This window comes from Papio anubis, chromosome 1, assembly GCF_008728515.1.
Source record: "Papio anubis isolate 15944 chromosome 1, Panubis1.0, whole genome shotgun sequence".
NCBI classification, from domain to species: Eukaryota; Metazoa; Chordata; class Mammalia; order Primates; family Cercopithecidae; genus Papio; species Papio anubis.
The window spans coordinates 150493786-150508953 of record NC_044976.1 but is presented as its reverse complement, the minus strand read 5'-3'; the positions used below and the strand labels follow the sequence as shown (position 1 = coordinate 150508953).

General features: G+C 43.9%; 1 protein-coding gene across 8 annotated transcripts in view; it reads left to right on the top strand.

Moving 5' to 3' along the window:
- Positions 1-15168, top strand: part of TRAF5 (TNF receptor associated factor 5) — a 49158-nt gene that overhangs the window by 17634 nt on the left and 16356 nt on the right. For 5 of the 8 annotated variants that reach the window (XM_003893134.3, XM_021927358.2, XM_021927344.2 and 2 more), the window contains 3 exons: positions 8582-8800; positions 9745-9802; positions 12036-12137. In XM_003893134.3, coding sequence (XP_003893183.1) covers positions 8583-8800; positions 9745-9802; positions 12036-12137 — 378 coding nt within the window. In that variant the 5' untranslated portion in view covers position 8582. Of the gene's footprint in view, positions 1-797; positions 817-1111; positions 2170-8581; positions 8801-9744; positions 9803-12035; positions 12138-15168 lie in introns of those variants that run through there. The other 3 variants (XM_021927350.2, XM_021927356.2, XM_003893135.5) reach the window with 3 other exon arrangements.

Below are 15168 nucleotides of genomic sequence, written 5' to 3'. Positions count from 1 at the left end.
ACCACCAGGAGAATGGGGAACCAGCGGTTTCCTGACAACTTGGAGAGAAATCATAGTTCTCTTTAAAGTAATTAAAATTATACTCACATCATTCTTTGTCCTGTTCCCAAGACAACGTTCTTCTGTGAAGGCGTAAGGAAAAGCAAAGAAAACATACGCTTATCTCTGCCTCTAAGACATCAAAGCCAGTCATGCTGGGGCAAGGACGGTGCGTCGGTGGACTGCAGCCACATGTTTTCTAGTTGTTGTGGTGTCACCTGGTCTCTGCATGAGCTCCCGGCCACATTAGGTGCAATGGAAAATGGCCTTATTGGTTCTCCCTTTCTCCAAGGCCTTCATCTTTGACCTGCCTGGTTAAAGGGGTTTCTTCCGCAATTTTTGAGGGAAGACCTCTCCGGGCCATCACAGACAGAAGCTTTGGAAAAACTGTGAGACCATTTCAGTTCTCCCTTGTGCCAGGAGGGTAGCCTAACAGATAAAGTGCCTTCTCCTCCTTCCTTTTCCTTTCCTTTTTTGAGTTAGGGTCTTTCTCTGTCGCCCAGGCTGAAGTGCAGTGGCGTGAACAATGAACACAGCTCACTGCAACCTTGACCTCCCAGGCCCAAGCGATCCTCCTGCCACAGCCCCCCAAGTAGCTGGGACTATAGGCATGCACCACCACACCCTGCTAATTTTATTTATTTGTTTATTTATTTTGAGACATAATTTTGCTCTTGTTGCTCAGTCTGGAGTGTAATGGTGCAACCTCAACTCACCGCAGCCTCCCGGGTTCAAGAGATTCTCCTGCCTCAGCCTCCCAAGTAGCTGGGATTACAGGTATGCACCACCACGCCCAGCTAATTTTGTATTCTTAGTAGACACAGGGTTTCTCCATGTTGGTCAGACTGCTCTCGAACTCCCAATCTCAGGTGATCTGCCCACCTTGGCCTCCCAAAGTGCTGGGATTACAAGCATGAGCCACTGCACCTGGCCAACTAATTTTTGTAATTTTTGTAGAGATGGGGTTTTGCCATGGTTGCCCAGTTGGTCTCATACTCCTGAGCTCAAGCAATCTTCCTGCCTCGGCATCCCAAAGTGTTGGGATTACAGGCGTGAGCCACTGTGCCCAGCCCCGCCCCCCTTCCTTTTTTTTTTTTTTTGCTTCCTTGTAGTAACTGTTCTTCCTGGAAGAACAGAATCACAGGATTCAAGGCCAGCCATGACCTTGAGAGAGAACTGCCTATCCTAGCAGGAGAGCATCTGGAACCCACCCAGGGTATGGATTCAAGAGACCCGTTGGGTCACTGCATCTTGGGATTAAACATTTTAACTTTTCTTTACCACCAGCCACAGTCTCTCCTCTTTAAGCCCAGGACCCATTGGTGGGCCTTGGGTGGTTTGGGGAATAACATATTTGTATCCTTCCCATGCTGCTCAAGTGGGTATTAGGCGGTTGACCAACACTGCCAGTGAGACCTGAGCAGAGCTGAGAAATGGACAGTTTGGCTTCTAGCAGCCCATCCACAGAGAGAGGGGCCATCTGGTGTCATTAGAGCCATGGAGGAACACCAGTCACTGTTGAGATGCTGCTCAGCACCCAGGGATGGGGGAGAGGTCCCCTGGCTTCCCCCTCTTCCCATCCCAGTGCCTCTCATTGGCTGAACCTCGCCAGAAGCCAGGGAGCCTGGAAAACAATTGGTGGCATCAATTTTTACTCTACCTCATGGTGCAGACCTAAGCAGAGCAAGAGTAGGGAGTGGATCTGGGCAAACAGGCAAATGACTGGCTTGTTCCCTTAATTTCGCTTCAGCTATAGTTAATTGCTAACCATTCTAGAACTTTCGTGATACTGGGAAATTCTTTAATCTCTTTCATCTAGAAAATGCCTCCTCTTTCTTCAAGACCAGCTGAGATGATTTCTTCTCTGTGAAATCAGCACAGACACCTCAGAAATTGTTAGCTACCCCACACCTAGGCTCTACCAGTTCTTTGTCGGAATCTCTGTTTGTAATACTTGCCAGCGGGATATTGTAACTGATCATTTTTGTTCCTTGTTTCTTCTGTCCTTGGAGGGCTTCAAGGGCAGATGCAACGTCACAGCCTCTGCATTCTCAGGACCTAACCCAGGGTCAGTGCAGGGATGTGCAGATGAGTGGCCTGTGGGGTGTCCTGCTCACGGTTTCATGGATGGTGAGTGGCAGAGCAGAGACAGAGGTCTCTGGTCCTGTGCCCTTTTCACTCTGGGATTTTATCTGTAGTAATCAGTAATTCCCCAAGAATCAGAACTTGAAAACCCTGGAGACAAATTTCATGGACTTATGTCTTATGCACTATAACATAGTATATGTAAAAACTCCCCAATTTTTCAAATCTTCATTAATCCAAACTGGTTGTTGGCAGGGGTGTGGAGGTAGTATGGATAGACAGACCAGGATCTACCTTTCTTTGTTAAATCTTTCTTAAACTCTGCAAAACACGTATCTTTTTTTGTTATGACTGAAGGATAAGCTCACGTTGCTTCAGAATGTGAGAATATTTAATCATATGTTCTCCAGAAATCTGTAGAGATATGTAAGTAAAGAATTTAAATGGTGGCATCCACAGCTTTCCTTTGGAATTCCTAAAAAATTCTCATGGAAAAGATGCATCAATTTATGAAACAAGAAGATGGCATTTCAAAGAAACTCAGCAAGAGTTCTTAGGGAATAGATGGGATATGACTTTCTCTTGTCTCTTTGGGCTTGAGTTAACAACTCTTCAGTAGGAGTACCATACTGTACATCCCATTGATGGCAAGAATAAGAATGCCCTTGACTGCAGAAAGGTGATATATAAGCTCTATTTTTAGCACTTTTGATATGTTTTATTTTTCTCCTGACTTGCAAGAACTGAGCTTCTTTGTGGCTTCTGGTACATAAGCTGTTATACACAGAGGGGAAAGATTTTAATAAAATTGAGTGCTTACTCATTTCCACTAAATAGCTGCCTGGGAATGACAGAGTACCAGCTGAAAATATCTAATTAATTAGATAAATATATTTGTTAGGTAAAAAAGCATAGCGTTTCTAGTTCTGCTGTTGGGCTCTCTCATGTCAGTGAAGACAGTGGGTCCAGGCTTGAGGAAGCTTCAGAAGGAGACGGACCCTGCCCCGGGAGGCATCACAGCTCTGTTGATATACCAGAACCTCACCCAGAAAGACACCTCAAGTCCACATCTCACAGCTGAACATAAATGCTTATTTTTTACAATGTATGATGAGATAAAAAACCCAATTTCATAAAAACAAATACTGGACAAGACAATAACAGATTAGAAAGTGAACAAGGTCAGTGAATGACTTAGGCTTGTTGAATAGGCCTGGGAAATAAACACATGGATGGGGAGAGGAAGGATAGGGCATTCAGTCCTCTGCTGGCTGTTCAGCAGGAGCAAGGAGACTGTACGAGTCACATGTGCTGTGCCTGCTGGGACAAAGCTGACAAGACAAGGGCCTGTACAACAGCCTAGTAGAGCAGTGGTTTCCAAAGTGTGCTTCAAAGGCCCCTGGGGTGCTGGAACAGCTCTTATTAGGAAAACACTTAATGGACTCTTACTTCAGGTGAGTTCAGGTAAGAGCCAATTGTGTGCATCTCTTTCACAGTTCCAGTTCAGTGACCTTTTGCATTGTTACCTTGAAATTAGCCATAGTGGAAGTGTTTAACTACAGAAATTGGCAAATGCTACAAACTGGAGCTTTCCCCTAGTTGAGCAGATTATTAAACGTTTACTAGCACAGCACTGCCTGCAGCTCCCTGATACACTTTCCGGGGATCTGCATGGTCAAAACTATTTTCATAATAGTACTGACATCATTTGCCATTTTTACTCTTCTTTTACAAATGCACAGAGGTGTTTTCCTGAACAGACTGAATGTAGGAACAGACATGAGAATCCAGCTATCTTCTATTAAGCAAGACATTAAAGAGATGTGCAAACATGTAAAATGGTGGCACTCTTCTCACTAATTCTTTTGTTTTGGAAAATGGTTATTTTTCATAAAAATATTATTTGTATTAACATATAATTGGCTTATTATCTTGAAGTAAATACTTTTTTAATTCCTCAATTTGACTCTCAAGTATGGCAAATATGAATAGATATAATTTGCATAAACAAAAACTCTTAGGGATCTTCCATTAAAAAAAGACAAAATTTTATTTTAGAGCAGTTTTAGGTTCACAGCAAAATTGAATGAAAGTCTGTTTATCTATTCTTTCTTTCATGGATTGTGCCTTTGGTGTTGTACCTAAAAAGTCATTGTCAAACTCAAGATCATCTAGATTTTGTCCTATGTTATCTAGTAGGAGTTGTAGGTTTTGCATTTTACTTTCATGTCTGTGATCCATTCTGAGTTAATTTTTGTGAAAGTGTCAGGTCTGTGTCTAGCTTCATTTTCTGATATGGATGTTTAGTTGTCCCGGCACCATTTGTTGAAAAGACTATCTTTGCATCATTGTTTTGCCTTTGCCCTTTTGCCAAGGGTCAGTTGACTGTATTTATGTGGGTCTATTTCTGGGCTCTTTATTCTGTTCCATGGATCTATTTGCCTGTTCTTTTGACAATACTCCACTGTCTTGATTACTGTAGCTTTATAATAAGTTTTGAAGTTGGGTAGTATCTTTCATCTTCAGTATTGTGCTCTTGTGTTGGATCTTTGGCTCCTCAAGTTTTAAGAGTGTTATCTTAGACCAGGTGCTGTGGCTCATACCTGTAGTAATCCTATTGCTTTACTGAGCTGAAAGGATTGCTTGTGGCCAGGAGTTCAAGACCAGCCTGGACAACATAGTAAGACCCTTGTCTCTAAAAAAATAAAAATAAAAAAAGTTAGCCAGGTGTGGTGGCACACACCTGTAGTCCTAACTACTGGGGAGGTTTAGGTGGAAGGATCACTTGAGCCCAGGAGTTGGAGGTTACAGTGAGCCATGATTACACCACTGCCCTCTAGCCTGGGCTACAGAGTGAGACCCTGTCTCTGAAAAAAAAAAAGAAAAAAAAAAAGAAGAGTGTTATCTTAGTGCTGCCATCACAAAATACCTCAGATGGGTAATTTATAAAGAACAAAATGTATTTCTCACAGTTCTGAAGGCTGGGAAGTCCACAATCAAGACACCAGCAGATTCTGTGTCTGGTGAGGGCTCACTTTCTGCTTCCAAGATAACAGCTTATTGCTGCATCCTCCAGAGGAGATGAACACTGTTCTCACATGGGGAAAGGTGGAAGGGCAAAAGAACCTAGCTAGTTCCTTTGAGCCCATTTTAAGGTCACTGGTCCCATCCATGGATACACAGCCCTCATGACTTAATCACCTCATAAAGGTCCCACCTCTCAATACTATGACACTGGACCTTAGGTTTCAACATATGAATTCTAGGGGGGACACATACATTCAAATCATAGGGGGTCCTGAGACCAAAAAGTTGGAGAACTACTGTTGTGGCAAAAAATGGACATACACACAGATGCGTTCCATAGATTCTTGTGTTAGGAAGAGTGTAGAGTGTAGTGGAGGGGAACCTGAACTGAGTTTTGTACATCCTACTGCCTCATTCTGGGGACTGAATGAGCCTGTTGCTTTAGGTACATCTCTGAGAGTCCAAATTTAGATGCTGTGTGACAGACTTGGGCCTGGCCTCAGAAGAGAATCTCAGAGGGACATAGAATATGACATCAGGGCACAGGATGTGAAGTGCCAACCTCCCCAGGAACGAGGGAACACAAAGCAGAGTAAGGAAGTTTGAAAGTGGTTCTTCGAGTTCTCTGAGAGAAAGGTGCATCTTGGTTATTAGGGCTGTGCATGTAAATAAAATGTTTTGCCTCTTCATCTTCAGAATTAAAACTTTTGTTAAATCCCAAGAATCAGCCATGTTACAGGAGGGAACATTTGTATCTTACACTGCTTACCTACCACCCTTGAAGTTTTGCAGGAAACACTAGGGAAAAGGTGGAGCTTTGGTCTCAAACCCCCGACTTTTTATTTATTTATTTATTTTTGAGACAGGGTCTCTTGCCCTGTCACCCAGACTGGAGTGCAGTGGCACAATCATGACCCAGTGCAGCCTCTACCTCCCAGGCTCAAGTGATCCCACCTGCCTCAGTCTCCCAAGTAGCTTGTGCAAAGGCCTGGTGGCATAAAGTGTGGTGTATTAGAAGAACGAAAAAAAAGCCTGTGTGGCTAGAGTACAGAAAACCAGGGAAGAGAGGTCCAGGATGCTGCTGGATTGAGGAGGATACAATCTTGAGCCTGCTTAGCATTGTCAACTTTCTCTCAGATCCCTGAGAAGCCACTAAAAGATGAAGGGCGATAACCTTACATTGTACTTGGCATTTTGAAAGTCCCATCCTGGCTCTAGTATGGAGAGTAGATTGGAGAAGAAAGCAATGAATGAACTCGTATTTAGTTCAGGTGAGAAATGATGTGGCTTGGTACTTGTCTTAGCTTGGGCTGCTATAAGAAAGCACCATAGACTGGGTAGCTTATAAACAACAGAGGTTTCTGACCGTTCTGGAAGCTGAAAGCCCAAGATCAGGGTGCCAGTGTGGTTGGGTTCTGATGAGGTCCCTGTTCCGGGCTGCAGACTTAACTGCTGTATCATCACATGGCAGCAAGAGGGCCAGGGACGTCTCTGGCATCTTTAGAGAGGAGGTCTCGACGTGTTGCCTGGACTAGACTTGAACTCCTGGGTTCAAGCCATCTTCCTACCTCAGCCTCCTGAGTAACTGGGACTACAGGTGTGCACCATCATTCCCGGCTCTCTCTTGCCTCTTTTTTTTTTTTGAAACGGAGTCTTGCTCTGATGCCCAGGCTGGAGTGCAGTGGCACGATCTCGGTTCACTGAAATCTCTGTCCCCTGGGTTCACGCTGTTCTCCTGCCTCAGCCTCCCAGGTAGCTGGGACCACAGGCATCCACCACTGCGCCTGCCTAATTTTTTGTATTTTTAGTAGAGACGGGGTTTCACCGCGTTAGCCAGGATGGTCTCTATCTCCTGACCTCATGATCCGCCCACCTTGGCCTCCCAAAGTGTTGGGATTACAGGCGTGAGCCTCCGCGCCCAGCCTTCCCTGGCCTCTTCTTATAAGGGCACTAATCCCATTCATGAGGTCTCCAATCTCATGATTTCATTACCTGCCAAATACGCACCTCCTAATACTGTCACATTGGGGGTTAGAATTTCCATATATGAGTTTTGGGGGGAATACAAACATTCAATCTACCGCAATGGCAGTGATAGATACTCTGAGTAATATATTTGTGTGCAAGAAGTCATTGGCAAACTCAAGATCATCTAGATTTTATCCTATGTTATCTTGTAGGAGTTTTATAGCTTTGCATTTTATGTTTATGTCTGTGATCCATTCTGAGCTAATTTTTGTGAAGGGTGTCAGGTCTGTGTCTAGCTTCGTTTTCTGATGTGGATGTCCAGTTGTCCCAGCACCATTTATTGAAAAGACTTATCTTTGCATCATTGTTTTGCCTTTGCTCCTTTATCAAAGGTCAGTTGACTGTATTTATGTGGGTCTATTTCTGGGTTCTCTATTCTGTTCCCTGGATCTATTTGTCTATTCTGTTGATAGTACTACACTGTCTTGATTACCGTAGCTCTATAATAAGTTTTGAAGTTGAGTAGTGTCAGTCCTCCAGCTTTGTTCTTCTCCTTCAATATTGTGTTGCTGTGTTGGGTCTTCAGCTCCACAGGTTTTAAGAGTGTTATCTTAGGCTAGGTGCAGTGGATTACCCAGCACTTTGGGAGCCTGAGCCGCAAAGATCACTTGTGTCCAGGAGCTCAAGACCAGCCTGGGCAACATAGCGAGACCCTGTCTGTATTAGTCCATTTTCATGCTGCTTATAAAGACATACCCAAGACTGGGCAATTTATAAAAAAGAGAGGTTTAATGGACTTACAGTTCCACGGGGCTGCAGATGCCTCACAATCATAGCAGAAGGCAAGGAGGAGCCAGTCATGTCTTACATGGATGGCAGCAGGCAAAATGAGAGAGAGAGAGCTTATGCAGGGAAACTCCACCTTATAAAGTCATTAGATCTCATGAGACTTATGCACACAAGAACAGCATGGGAAAGACCATGATTCAATTACCTGGGTCCCTCCCACAACATGTGTGAATTTAAGAGAAGTCTTGGATGGGGACACAGCCAAACCATGTCACTGTTTCTAAAAAAAAAAAAAAAAAAAAAAAAAAAAAATTTTTTTTTTTTTTTAATTGGCCAGGTGTGGTGGTGTGTGCCTGTAGTGCCTGTAGTCCCAGCTACTGAGGAGGGATCAGTTGAGCCCAGGAGTTGGAAATTACAGTGAGCCATGATCACACCACTGGCCTCCAGCTAGAAGTCATCTGGTCCAGCCTGTAACCTGAGCACCCCAAAGACATTGTACCTTTGCCAGAGACCCCTGGTGGCAGGAGGTTGTCACTGTTGTTTCAGAGTGACAACAGATGACCATGTGAATGATGTACATTAATTATGAGACAAATAACCAAAGCACCTGACGGCTGTAGTTGTTTCAGTGTTTGCACACTTAATTTTCCTTCTTCTCCCCTGACCCCTGCAGAATGGCTTATTCAGAAGAACATAGAGGTATGCCCTGTGGTTTCATCCGCCAGAATTCCGGCAACTCCATTTCCTTGGACTTTGAGCCCAATATAGAGTACCAGTTTGTGGAGCGGTTGGAAGAGCGCTACAAATGTGCCTTCTGCCGCTCGGTGCTTCACAACCCCCACCAGACAGGATGTGGGCACCGCTTCTGCCAGCACTGCATCCTGTCCCTGAGGTGAGTGGGCAGGGCCTGCAACTCTGGCCATGGCAGGCCCAGCATCCAGGTGGCAACTGTGGACACTCAACTGTTTTCATGGGTTTTGGAGTTGCTTAACTTGGCCACAGGACCATGACTATAAGGAAGGACTCTCCCAGATCCCTTCTGTGAGGGCCTGAAGAATAATAATTTTTTGGTCACTAATTTACAGATATTCACCTTTTCTTAAAATTCAGACTGCACCTGCTTTGCATGGGAGAGCAGACCTAGACACACACTCCATCATGGGAGCTGGCTGTGGAGAAGGGTTTGAATCTCACAATGTCTGTGTTGTAGTTACCCCAATCTTCCCTTGCCTTGAGGAAGAGGTGCTGTGGCTCCTAGAAGGGACCTTGCTGCCATGGATGCTGTCCACTCCTGGGCAGCTGTAAGACCTGGGTCATGCTGTGTTGAGGGAGGAGACCAGGAGAGATGTGGAAGCAGGCACACTTTGGGGGGTTATATAGGAAGCAAGGCAGTCATTTTACCCTGCCAAGCTTTGAAAGGGGGTTATTACAGTGCATCCTCATTCCCTCATGTGTTCGTGCATTCAGCACCTGTGTGTTCTGTGCTCTCATGCTGAAGAGCTACAGCGTGGAACAGGACCCCGTGTCTGCCCTCTAGAATGTCCCAGTCTAGAGACAAATGTGGCACAGTGTGATAAAGGACGGGGACTTTTAGCTCTGTCCAGGGACTCACTGACTGCATCCTGGAGGATGCATGAAGTTTTTCAGGCAAACTGAAAGACTAGGAAGGTGCTGAAGGACGGGTGCAGAAGGCACCTTCTAGGTAGAGGGAATAGCATGTGCAGACAGGGACCAGCCTGCCCAGGGCTAGAGCATGACTGGAGCCCTGGGGCTGGTCTTGGAAATGCTGTTGAGGTAAACAACTAACTCTGACTCTATTTTAATTTTTTTCTCCAGAGAATTAAACACAGTGCCAATCTGCCCTGTAGACAAAGAGGTCATCAAATCTCAGGAGGTAAGAAAGTCACTGCTTTAGTCTAGCAGCTCTCAGGGTGATGGAGAAGAAGTCAATGAATTGGACATTGAGATTGGAGCAGGAGAGTGGTTGAGGGAGACCTTCCTTGAAGTCCATATTCTTCTGCTGTGGAGTCATATCAGACCCTACTCGTAGCCCTGTCTGGGGGGCTTGTTTGGATCTTTATTGACCACACCCCTCCTCCACCCTAAGTCTCCTCTCCTGCTGCTTCTTTATCCCCTTCCTATACTAGCTCTAGCTAATATATTATGGTTTTGATTTGCATTTTCCTGTTGGCTAATGAAGTTGAACATTTTTTCATGTGCTTATTAGCTATTTGTACATCTTCTTTGTTAAAAATGCCTACTTATTTTCTTTGCTCATTAAAAAAAATTGAGTTATTTACCTTTTGTTGAATTATAACAGTTATTTATAACCTGTAATCCTAGCACTTTGGGAGACTGAGGTAGGCAGATCACATGAGGCCAGGAGTTTGAGACCAGCTTGACCAACATGGCGAAACCCCGTCTCTACTGAAAATACAAAAATTAGCTGGGTGTGGTAGTGCACATCTGTAATCCCAGCTACTTGGGGGGCCGAGGCACAAGAATCGCTTGAACCCAGGAGTTGGAGGTTGCAGTGAGCAGAGATCATGCCACTGCACTCCAGCCCGGGTGACAGAGCAAGACTCTGTCTCAAAAAAAAAAAAAAAAGTTCTTTATATATTCTGGATCTAAATCTCTTAGCAGCCGTTTGGCTGCTAAGATTTGCAAGTATTTTTCTTCCATTCTGTGGGTTGTCCTTTCCCTTTCTTGACAGTGTGTTTGAAGCACAAAATTTTTTCATTTTGATGAAGTCTAATTCATTTTTTTTTTCTTTTTTTGGTTGCTTGTTCTTTTTTGGTGTTGTATCTAAGAAACCATTGTCTGTTCCATTGTCATGAAGGTTTTCTCCCTTAAAACTCCCCTTTAAGGTCCGTTTTCTTCCTTTAAGATTCTGTTGCAGGATGTTCAAGCAGAAGCTTTCCTTGAGCCTCTAGTCTGCTGTACTTGCGTCTTCTCTATACCCCTTATGATGTGTTTTGCAAATACCTACAACGGGGCTGTGCTGCAGTTAGTGTCTGTCTGACCTACTGTCCAGGGGTGGGCATACTACAGTCTTGGGGCAAATCCAGCCTGCCACCTGTTTTTGTATGGCCTGTAAGCTAAGAAATTCTTTTTACATAATGGTGGGTGCATAGAAAGCTTCATATTTTTGCAACTTCTCGTGAGTCTTAAACTACTTCAAAATAAAAATTCATTTTAAATAATCAAAAGAAGAAAGTATTGTGACATGTAGAAATTATGTGAAGTTCAAATTTCAGTGTTCATAAATAGTGTTTTATTGGAATGTAGCTGTGCCTATTCATTTAAGTGTTGTGTATGGAAGCGTTGAAATGTGGCAACAGAGACGATTGTGATGTGGACTATCTGACCCCTTACAGAGAAAGTTTGCCGACTCCTGGTTTGTGCTAAAATAGCAAGCCAGCACAGCCTCAGTGACACTGTCTGATGAGTAATACATTTACCCTGGGACTGGAAGCTGAAAGCATCACTCTTTTTTTTTTTTTTTTTTTTTTTTTTTTTTTTTTTTGAGACGGAGTCTCGGTCTGTCGCCCGGGCTGGAGTGCAGTGGCCGGATCTCAGCTCACTGCAAGCTCCGCCTCCCGGGTTCACGCCATTCTCCGGCCTCAGCCTCCCGAGTAGCTGGGACTACAGACGCCCGCCACCTCGCCCGGCTAGTTTTTTGTATTTCTTAATAGAGACGGGGTTTCACCGTGTTAGCCAGGATGGTCTCGATCTCCTGACCTCGTGATCTGCCCGTCTCGGCCTCCCAAAGTGCTGGGATTACAGGCTTGAGCCACCGCGCCCGGCCTGAAAGCATCACTCTTGACCAAGCTTTACCTCCTGACGTTTAAGAATGTGGGGTCAGGTTCACCATAAGATTCACCTAGCTGCAGCCTGTTGCACAGGGCATTGTTGCCTGGCTTATATGTTTGATGGTTTGTCAAAAGCATATATCTGAGACAGCCTTTTCTTTCAGTGTGGTGTAAGTGTGATATTTTCATTCCAGCTGGTGTCTGGAAGTTTCCACCTGCCTTCTGAGATATACTTGAAGACCAAATTAATAATAGCTTAATTCACATTGCTGTAAAACTTTGGAGTGTGTGAGACCTATTATGTTTATCTTTTAGGTTTTTAAAGACAATTGCTGCAAAAGAGAAGTCCTCAACTTGTATGTATATTGCAGCAATGCTCCTGGATGTAATGCCAAGGTTATTCTGGGCCGGTACCAGGTTGGTATTATTCATGAACAATATCTGCCTTTGCCATTTTTCCAGGGATATGTATTGAACCCCTTTATGTGACAGTTACTGAGCTAAGCATGGTACAGAGATTCAGTGAATTGCCCTCAAGGATTCCCAGTCTAGCAATACAGGTGGCTACAGTGCTATAGCCCACCTAGCGCTGAGGTGTGAGTGAAGAGGTTCGTCCTGTATGGAGCGCATGGAGAACATCTTGTATCCACTAGACCTTAATTGTGTGGTAGGGATCACTGAGCCAGGAGAGAGGGTGTGGGACATGCTGGACAAAACAAACACTCAAGAATATGTTATTTTGGGGAAACTGTGTGGGACCCAGGGCATGACTACAGAAAGACACAATTGTGAGGTCCTTCCCCGAAAGCATTTGCTCTCTCACTTGGTGCTGTCTGGGTGTTTCCCAGCAACTGTGGGGCCTGGCCTCATGGGGTTTATGATCTAACACAGATCACTCAGACCAGGACAGAGACAGGCTGTGGGTTAAAGGTAAAGCATTGATAGGAGAGACAAACCAACAAGTTGTAGGGGAAATGTAAGTGAAGGGGAATTGAGTGCCTTTCAAATGAAGTAACCCCAACTGCTCTTCCCTCCAGCTAGGGAAGGTGGTTAAATGGGAAGCTGGAAGTGTGGTGCTGCCTGGCAAGCCCATGTCAAGTTTGATCACACTGCACGTGAACATGACTCAGGCTTCTCTAACTTCCAGGGAATTGCTGAGAGGCTGCTGAAATTTCCCCTGCACACCCACACATTTTGGAACACATATTTCAGATGATTCAGTCTTTTCTCTATCACACCTCCAAATCCCTCAGGCACTGAGCTTATAAATGTGTAAATGATTTCCTTGTTAACCCAGGGATTTATTTGGAGGTTCATAGACTGTTTGTTATGTGTTATGTTTTCATGTGTCCTTTGCCTCTTGTTTGAATAGTCAAGTCCTAGAGCAAGGCCTTTTTTCCAACTTTGTTGTCACTAAGCCTAAAAAGTAAATGAGGCTCAAATGGCCCATTGAACAGCTTTAGTGACCAAAACTGGCTTGTGGAGAGCAGGGGCTGGTTACTCTCCACCTGTTTCTTTTTTATTTCCCCTCATTCCTTGTTTCCCACACACCCCCTTGTGTGGTAAGGTGTAGAATCTTACAGGTCACAGAGTTTCGATGAATATTGACTGGGTGAGGGTTGAGGAGTAATATCAACCAATTTTGGAGAAGAGATGGACCATGTGATTCTTACTACCAGAGGTGAAGGAGAATAGCTGTATTTGTTTATCTCACTGTCAAAAAACTGTTTGATTTTCTTCTGAGAAGGGGTCAGCGAATGTTAAGAGTCAAACAATAATAATAATAATAAAGACCCAGATAGTAACTGTTTTAGGCTTTGCAGGCCATACAGTCTCTGTCACAATTACTCAGCTCTCCCGTTTGAGAGGGAAAGCAGCTCTAGCCAATATGTGAAGGAATAGGTGTGGCTCCTTTCCAATAAAACTTTAATTATAAAAACAAGTAGCAGGCTGGATTTGGCCTGTGAGTCTTAGTTTGCCAATTTTGTCTTAAAGGACCCTCAGAGGGACAAATTCTCTAATATTTTGGTAACTTGCCATCATGACAATAACTGCAGTGATTCAAAGGTTTTCACTGAGATATGCCTGCTTTTTAACATCTAGAATGTTGGCCAGGCGTGGTGGCTCACGACTGTAATACCAGCACTTTGGGAGGCCAAGGCGGGCCAGTCACCAGAGCTCAGGAGTTTGAGACCAGCCTGGCCAACATGGCAAAACCCTGTCTCTACCAAAAATACAAAAATTAGACGGGCATGGTGACTGGCACCTGTAATCCCAGCTACTCGGGAGGCTGAGGCAGGAGACTTGCTTGAAACCTGGGAGGTGGAGGTTGCAGTGAGCCGAGATGGTGCCACTGCTCTTCAGCCTAGGTGACAGAGCAAGACTTTGTCTAAAAAAAAAAAAAAAGAGAAAAAAAAAAACTAGAATGTCCAGCCTGGCCAACATGGTGAAACCCTGTCTTTACTAAAAATACAAAAATTAGCTGGGTGTGGTGCAGACCTGTAATCCCAGCTACTCTGGAAGCTGAGGCACAAGGAACGCTTCAACCCAGGAGGTGGAGGTTGCAGTGAACGGAGATCGTGCCACTTCACTCCAGCCTGGGTGACAGAGAGAGACCCTGACTCAAAAGTAAAATAAAATAAAATAATGTAATATAAAAATAAAAATAAAATAGAATGTGAAGAATCCTGGAGTGAACACTGTCCATGTCATCATTCTCTATGATGATTAAATTAAATCATTTAATATTAAATATTAAATAGTATATATAATGTTATATATTATATTGCATATATATATTAAATATATATTATTTATAATGTATTAAATATATTTACATGTAAATGTTTATATTTAATAATGTTAAATAACATTAGAGAATATTTAAAATAACTTTTAAAATAAAATTAGAGAATATTTAAAATAAAATTTAAATAACATTATTTGTGACAGAGTGTCTGTCACCTAGGCTGGAGTGTAGTGGCACAATCATAGCTCACTGCAGCCTCAAACTTCTGGACTCAACTGATCCTCCCACCTCAGCCTCCTGTGTAGTTGGGACCTCAGGTGCACACTGCAACACTTGGCTAACTAAAAAAAAATTTTTTTTTGTGGAGACAAGCTCTTGGGGTCATACTGGACTTGAGTCCTGGCCTCAAGTGATCCTCCCATCTCAGCCTCCCAAAGTTCTGGGATTAAGAGCATGAGCCACCACACGTGGCCAATAAAGTATTATTAATTATTAAAAATTTTCCTGATTTTACCAGTCTGACCATTCCTAGCTTCTCTTGGGCCTGCGAACCTGTATTTCCTCCGCCTCCTTTATCATTTCTGGAATAGCTTCCTCTGCCTTATTTTCGTCTTCTTAATCCTTTCCCTTTCTTCCTTGAGTTAGGATATGCCCTTCTCTCCTTTTTTCTTTTTCCTGTGTCCTTTTACCATCTGCTGT